Source organism: Sorghum bicolor, chromosome 4 (genome assembly GCF_000003195.3).
Source record: "Sorghum bicolor cultivar BTx623 chromosome 4, Sorghum_bicolor_NCBIv3, whole genome shotgun sequence".
NCBI lineage: Eukaryota > Viridiplantae > Streptophyta > Magnoliopsida > Poales > Poaceae > Sorghum > Sorghum bicolor.
Genome location: NC_012873.2, coordinates 61,990,469 through 61,998,331, shown reverse-complemented (window position 1 = coordinate 61,998,331; position 7,863 = coordinate 61,990,469). Strand labels below are relative to the sequence as shown.

The window sequence follows — 7,863 nt, the reverse complement described above, 5'->3', positions numbered from 1 at the left end:
ATATACTCATGTGGAGTCTAAAAAAATTAGATTTTATATTTTATGATTTTTCTATGATTTACTATGATTTTAAGATTCAGCCAAATAAATAAATAAATAAAAAGACAAAACCTTTATAGCAAAAATTTTATACTAAAGCATACCACATTATATGTTTACTATGTAGATCTACTTATGTGGAGTCCAACAAAATTGGATTTTCCATTTTATAATTTTTCTGTGATTACTATGATTTTTTAAATATTCAGCAGAAACATTTTTTTAAAAAAGACAAAACCATTGTTACTGTAGCAAACCCACTACTATAGCAAAACCGCCTTTAGAATAGAGGTAAAATATACAGTTTAAAAAATTGATGAAGATGATTTGACCGGTTTTGAAGTTAAATGAGGAAAAATGAAGTTGGTTTTGTGGGGGTAGTTGTGTGTGTGTGTGTGGGGGGGGGGGGGGGGGGGGGGAGGTAGACTTTTACTACCTCCCACTTCTGTTCTTGGCCCAGTTTCCAGCTTTTATTGTAGGCCCTGCTGTTCAGTGATGGGTCCTGCCACAGATCCGGCAGAAGGTGTTCGTAAGGGTCCGATGCTGCTATAGATCGGGTTGGATTCAAAGGAGATGTTGGAGTGGTTTGCCGTAATGATGGAGTGGAGTTGATTGCAGCTAGTGCTATGGTTATACCAAATATAACTGAACTTGAAACTCTGGAAGGAATGGCTTGCTTGAAGGCACTAGCTCTTGCTGAAGATTGTGATATTTGAAGAATATAATGGCTTCAGATTGCCTAAACATTGTGAGGAACATTAATAAAATGCCTCTTTGTACTTATGTAATGATCCTCAAGGATATCCAGGAAAGGGCAAAATCCTTTGATTATGTGTGTTTTGCACATGAAAGTAGGAAATGTAATAGGGAGGCTGATCGTCTAGCTAAATATGCATGTTCACTTGGAGCTGGCCGTCATGTATGGCTTGGCTCTACTATATTTCTGAATGTAAACATTTCAATTAAGTAATAAAATCTATATCTTCCACTCAAAAAAAAGGGTCCGCCAGAATTGTTGCGGGCTTGCAGCTACTGACAGTGCACTCATAGTTCAGAACTGAAACTCGACTGGAGATGGAACTGCACATTCTGAAGGGTAATTACATCAAGAGGAAGATAGAAGCATACCAGATATTACCGGTCCTCAAACCACATCATGCTCAGTTGGGTCATTTGAACTCATCTGGAAGATTGAATGCCTTTCATTTTTCTTTAAAAAAATATATCTGAAGACTAAAACAACTGATGGTTGTAGATGGTAACTGCGAAGTAAGCAGCGTCAAAAATTTACATGGTACATCAGACAAACTAGATTGTAGAGTGCAGAGAGTAGACAGTGCAGTCAAGGATTTCCTCCACACACAAATAACAAGGGAGGCGGGCAAAAACAACATTTGCACCAGAAACACTTGGAAGGGTCTCCAAAGAAGAAAATCCCAGAAATGGCTTCAAGATATGTAAACACTCAAATGGGGCAACTTGCGCTCAAACCAGGGAGCCAATAGATCCAAAATTTCTTTCTTAGTAACACTAGGACTGAAGCAACTAGCTTACTTCATGGTCCCCTTCAATAATGGTATCAGGAGATCCCAGACCTCAGATAAGATCATTGATTACAAAAAAGGTAGGCACGAGATCATATGTTATGATAATGGAAACCCCATCAAACCCCGTGACAAACAGGGGCATGATCATATATAGGCTCCACCGTTCCACACTGACTTACCAGCTAAGAAACGACAAATGAACTTTCCAGACACAAAGACGCATTGTGCCATAGCACAAGAACTTATGTAAGAAAATCAAAATGATGGCACTTAAATATGAAACTAAGTCATGCATCGAAACCTTGTCTGAGTAATATATTTCAGTCAAGCGAGAACACTAGACTGTTGGGTTTGTTTTGTATGTGTAAAACTTGTAGCATCCTTGCCCAATCACTAACCTTGAGCATGCCAAGGTTGCGTAGAATCTCCGAGTCAGTGCGGTGTCACATTCCAAGCCACATGAAGATATCACTAGTTTAGGAACCCCACCACAGTACTCTTTTCACGAGCATGATTTAAGGGTAAGAGACATCTTCTATATATAACATAAAAGCACATACAGAGTAGGTGAAACTCTATTCTGCACCAACAGACTTAATAGCATACCAAGTCAACAGAAGGTTGCTAACTCCAATGAAGGTATACTGCTGGCAAATCCGATGACAGTCCATCAGAAAAAGAGGAGACCATTTAAAAGTTTCAACCTGATCTCGTGATTCTTTCAGAAATAACTTCTACATATAGAACATATATATAAGGGCATCAAGAAGTAGTCAGCAGCTAAGAGCTTCATCACGTCCAGGCCTACCCTTTTGAGTAAGCATACCCTTCCCTTTTGAGTAACCATCCACACTGATTAGTTGTCATGTCAAATCTTCTTTGAAGATATTTCAGTTTCTTATATTGCTTCTTTCAACGTTGATCTATTTCAGTCAATCATAGAACATCATTTTTCATTATATCGGAGAAGCAAATCCATGAGGGCTTCTGGGGCTGCTTGTTTTCTGAAAGAACGCCCAAACTGAAATGTAGCATATATGCATGAGTTCCCTTGACTATTTTATGTTCAACTATACGATAAAGAATTAAATGAGGCTCTTCACTCCATCGCTTGCTACTTTCAGCATTCCTTAGGAATAACCTAACAGCATTTTATTCTAATATGAAATGCACCGTATTCATAAATATTGCATGTAGACATTATCAAGCTGGCTTTATGATTCTAAAAATATATATGCTCTTATTAAGAGTTGATTTTGAGCTACTTCCAGCTATCGATGTTCACAGGAAAGTACAGATCATCAAGAAATGGGGCAAATAGTAAAATTTGGAAGAACTCTATCCCAGATTGGTGTCTCAAGGTTTGATCCTAAGGTGAGCAATATGTGTTTTGTTCTTGCCAGTTAGAATGTCCACTTTTGCCACATACATGACAAATTTTAAGGACCTCCAGGTCAAATTGTTGCTTTCAACTGTTATGTGCCAAGATGAAAAGAATTAACCACTTAGGAATCATATAAGCATCTAAAGTAATTTGATGTAATCATGAATCATGGCAGGAAGGATGGCAACAGAAGTTGAATGACCAAAGAAGCCTAGAGATATACAGCAAAATTCCAAAAAAATCAGAATATTCTGAACCAGAGGAAACTGAGAACCATCTACAAACTGCAAAGCTTCGTTCCCATAGCTTATCTTCCTCTGAAATATTTTATCTGCTGTCTATAAATGTAAGTATATTAAGCCAGCATGCATCTCCTATGAACCTAGTAATCTGATGCTCTATTTTAACTTGACGTAAAACATTTATCTTGATCTACCCAAAAGCACGCATGAGAAGGACTGCATGTTCTATGGAAGACTGAAACAGTATGGTAGAGTGCAATCCACCCACATGATGTGATACCTGGTCCATCCTTCAATTACATATTTTGTTCAAGACACTACCGCATACTATAAACCTTAGATATTATCATATATATATATATGGTTGCATTGCATATATTAAAATGATCTCCTTAACCAAGCATAAACTATAATGAATGGGTAACTATTGGTGAAACAAAATGAACTTTTCTTTAAAAAACAAAACAAATAATCTATCAAGTGAACTGCCAAATAAAAATAAAGGCTTTCAATTTATCGCGTAACTGTCAAACATTAAAGAATTTATCTTATGGGTTATGGGCTTATGGCCCAGAGTGTATCCTAACATTGATTGCTTTACTGGGAAAAGAAAAACTAGAATGCAGAGTAAGATGTCCTATCAGATTATACTCGAACAAGATAGTTGAGATGGCAAAATGGAATGGCCCTACTCATTGGATATAATATTTTTCCAGTACCCATTATATTTCATGCAATATTGTAAAGTGATATCAAAATACAATATCTATGAAACTATGCTGTGTTTCTTAGAGTATAGGTGTATTCTCTGGCAATGGTACACTGGATATGTGCAAGGATGACAACGGAAACAACATGCTCAATCTCAATGAAGAGATCAAAAAAAGGGTGGAAGAAATTAGGGTAAAAACAAATATCAATGTTATATGCATATAGACAGAAGTTTATATACCAGATCTGATGGATGCTCTTCCAACAGGCTCTACTATCCAGTGGAAATGTTCAGCGCACAAGATGTCAAAAATACAAGACTAGCCATGCCAACTGTGTAAGCAAAGAAAAAACTTCCCCAGGCTAAGGCAGTCTTTCTATTTTACATTTGACACATGTAATGCTCTACAGATGATTGTAGGCCCAGTGGCAGAATGGTTGAAAGGCAAACTAATGAATATAGTGCAGAAGGGTTATGTAAAGAGGGAGGATAAAAGACTTCAAACTGCCCGGATAAATGCAGCCCTCTCAGTTGCAAGGCTGTCTACAGTAGTTGCAGGAACTATTGGAAATTGCACCTTTGGATCAAATAATTTGAGTGGCATTGCCATGACTGATAGGAGAGAAGACACTGACATGAAGATGCATGCTGCAATCACGTCAGCTGCAGCGCTGGTGGCAGCCTCATGTGCTGAGGTGGCGAACGCAGCAGGAGCTACCAGGGAACAGGTTTCATCAGTCATTAACATGGGATTGGAGACTAGGGCACTGGGAGATTTGCTCACACTAACTACTAGTGCTGCAGCCTGTAAGATCAAGAACCAGACCAGCTCATTTTCTCCGGATAACATAACATGAAACCATGGTTCTTGCTTCTGTAGGTCTAAGAGGGGTTGAGGGTCTTAAGATGCGGACAAGCAAATGTTCCTTGGAAGGCTGCATGAACAACCAGAAAGATGCCACACTCCTTGTTCGTACACCCAAGGGTACAGCCAATTAACTCACCATTTACAGATTGTTTATCCCACTATGTTACTTCATTTTCAATAAAAGAATGTTTGGGGAAAAAATAAGTGGATTCATTTGTTCACCCATGCAGGAAGGTTCCATAACAGGATTGTTTCTGTGCAATGCAAGTATGACAATATAATACTAACATTAGGCAAGAAGTGTCATTTCAAAAGCTCTGAAAAGTGTGAGTACCAAATGACATTTATCATTGTTTTGTACATAAACAAATAGAATTCATACTAAGATCAGGTTGAAACAATGATGAGCTCTTAACAGATAAATTTTCATTACTTACCATGGAAAAACATTCCACAATGACAGACTTAAAAGATCTAGACAATACAATCATACAGTGAAACTATAAGATAGAAAATACAGTCATACAGTCACTTAAAGAAAGAGAATACTTAGAACTACCCCCACTTTGCTAAGCAGGAGGATATTAAAGATAAGCGAGCTGCCAGAACTATGACGCATTGTTGTTTCTTTCCAACAAATTGTCATACCATTTACCCACTTTCTTCCAGATGTAATTTTCCACGAACAAGGGGAGGGAGAAGAGTTCAGCTATCCTACAGATAAACAAAGTTATTGTGCAATGAATCTCTCTACATCTGGTGGAACCATTCAGTTGTTATTTGAAGAGCATGAACAATACAACTCCTGGAGGGCATTCATCAGCTACCACATAAACAAGGGACAGAAGCTAATGAGTGCCTAGTTACAACTTCCTAGCAACACCAACACCATGTATTTCTTATTTTATTATACTCTCTAAGTTTGAAATCCTATCAGTAACAAATATAGCAAAATAAAACTTACAATTATCTCACTAATGCAGTCAAGGATGATGATTTTGTGTAGTTGATTACTTTCGATTTTGAGAAAATGGTATTTGTAACTGGATTAATTTGTCTCAAGGTTTTTTTTTCTTAACATTTTGATCAGTAGTTATTTAAGATAACAAATTTGAGGCTCAGTGGACCTCATTGAACTGTCATATTTTTAAGTTTTATTAGCATTGGCATCACAACTGGCAATTTCTACAGTTGATTTGACAGTTTTTGTTTCTTATTACTTTAGGCTAGCTTGGTGTCAAACTTTTGCAATTTCATCAAACTTCGGAACTGACAACAGCAATTGTCAGCAACATTGGTCTAAGACCTTTAGTGTTAATACTTTTTGCAGGTGTTTTGATATCGATAAGGTAACAATTTCCAGGCTACAGAAGTCGAAACTAAAACACAAGAACCCTACTATTCCTACCCTGAAACTTGCCTAGACGAAGATGATGCCGTGCTCCTTAATAGTGTCAATCACGATCCCGAGCTTGCCCTCGATCCTCTCGTTCTTCTTGGGCTCATAGGCCAGAGCAAAGACGTCGGCGTCCATTGACCTCTCGGCGATGAGCCTCCCGATGGTCCTGCAGGCATTGTCGTCGACAAGGGACGGGAGGGTGAGCCGGAGGTCCTTGGCGTTGGTGGTGGCGACGGCTATGACCTTGCTGGTTCCCCTGTGCATGACCTTCGCGTGCACGAAGCGCTTGGAGAAAAAAACATTGAGCAGGAAGGGGCGCATGTACATGTCCGTGCGCTGCTTCCACGACTTGCGGTTGGGCCGCTGCTCCGCCTCCCCGCGCGACCGCCGCGTCCACGCCGCGCACACCACCGGGCTCTGCGGCGACGGGTTGGTGATGGGTTAGATCAGCGCTAGGACATCATCGCGGTAACCAATCGAATCGTAGAGTGCCGGTGCGTGAGGAGAAGAGAGGGTTAGGAAGGTTCGGACCTGACGGTTGCCGGAGGCGGGAGGCGGAACCGATGGGTGGAGCGCGAGGCCACGGGCCGGCGGGATGCGGGAGACGGCGATGGCGGCGGACCATGAGAGCGACGATGCGCTGAGAGAGGGAGCAGGGGAATGGCGATGGGGCAGCATGGCCGTCGTGGGGTGGAGTGAGGCCATGGCAAGCGGGATGGGGAAGGTGGGCAAATGGGGTTTTAGGCCGTCTTATCCAGTTTGTTCCAGGCTGCGTAGTTTTCTCGTGGAGCCGTGTTTTCCAAGCGTGAAAATTAGGATAAAAAGTTTAGACTTTTATGGGTATGACATTATAAAAGTTGGTACCTATAACTCATTAAAAAAGTTGAGCTTTTATAGGTGTCACTGCTCTAAACTCTTTTATCATTTATATCATTTCCTTTATATTTAGCTCTAACGATATCAAACCGCAAGTCTGAAAAGTTAAAAATACCCTAAGATTAAATATGTAATTAATTTTTTTAGCATCTTAATGATCTCAAATGAGAAAAACTTAGAATTACAAAGTTATAGATCTCGAGAATATCTGTAAGTTTTGTATAAAAAGGGTTTTCATTGAATTTAATACAAAAAATATATGATTTGATATGATTAATATATCTTAGAAAACATTTTTTATACAAAATCAAAGAAAAATTGTAGACCTCGACGAAATCTACGACTTTCTAGTTTTGAGTTTTTTCATTTGAAATCGTTAAGATGCTCAAATTTTTTTTGGATATTTAGAGATGAGAGTATTTTTGACTTTTTATACCTAACATCATTAAAGTCAAATCTGACAGAAGTTGCGTAGAGGATAAAAGAGTGACACAGCTCAACTTTTTTAATGACTTATGGATAATTACTAACTTTTATAATGAATACATGTAAAAGCCTCTAAAAAATATGTTTGGTGAGAGAGAAAACGAAGAGACGTGATAAAATTAAAAAAAAACTTTATGGGCAAACCAAAAGTAGTTATAATTTGTACTTTACGAGTAGTAGTTTCAATATTTCTTAGTCTATATATATCACTTTATTTGTATTAAAACCACTATATTAGCCTTCATTGGTGGTGCCCTTTGTGCAGCGTTTTCCAATCATGAAAATTTAGCGTAAAATATATGATGTTGAT

At 38.7% G+C, this 7,863-nt stretch overlaps 2 protein-coding genes across 6 annotated transcripts; one reads left to right on the top strand and one right to left on the bottom strand.

Annotated features, from left to right (window-relative positions):
- Positions 1,231 to 6,954, bottom strand: LOC110434343 (50S ribosomal protein L18). 5 transcript variants are annotated; one of them, XM_021458207.1, is made up of 3 exons: positions 6,723 to 6,954; positions 6,201 to 6,608; positions 1,231 to 2,607 (listed from the first exon to the last, which is right to left on the bottom strand). In XM_021458207.1, exons 1-2 carry the CDS (start codon positions 6,894 to 6,896, stop codon positions 6,213 to 6,215), a joined length of 570 nt encoding a protein of 189 aa, XP_021313882.1. In that variant the 5' UTR covers positions 6,897 to 6,954; the 3' UTR covers positions 1,231 to 2,607; positions 6,201 to 6,212. The 5 variants fall into 5 exon arrangements, with proteins under 5 accessions (XP_021313882.1, XP_021313879.1, XP_021313881.1 ...); XM_021458204.1 differs by lacking the exon at positions 1,231 to 2,607 and adding an exon at positions 5,094 to 5,506; XM_021458206.1 differs by lacking the exon at positions 1,231 to 2,607 and adding an exon at positions 5,094 to 5,501.
- On the top strand, positions 2,895 to 4,781 carry LOC8073899. The gene is made up of 5 exons (XM_021459593.1): positions 2,895 to 2,960; positions 3,146 to 3,316; positions 4,005 to 4,115; positions 4,192 to 4,260; positions 4,335 to 4,781. Exons 1-5 carry the CDS (start codon positions 2,895 to 2,897, stop codon positions 4,779 to 4,781), a joined length of 864 nt encoding a protein of 287 aa, XP_021315268.1.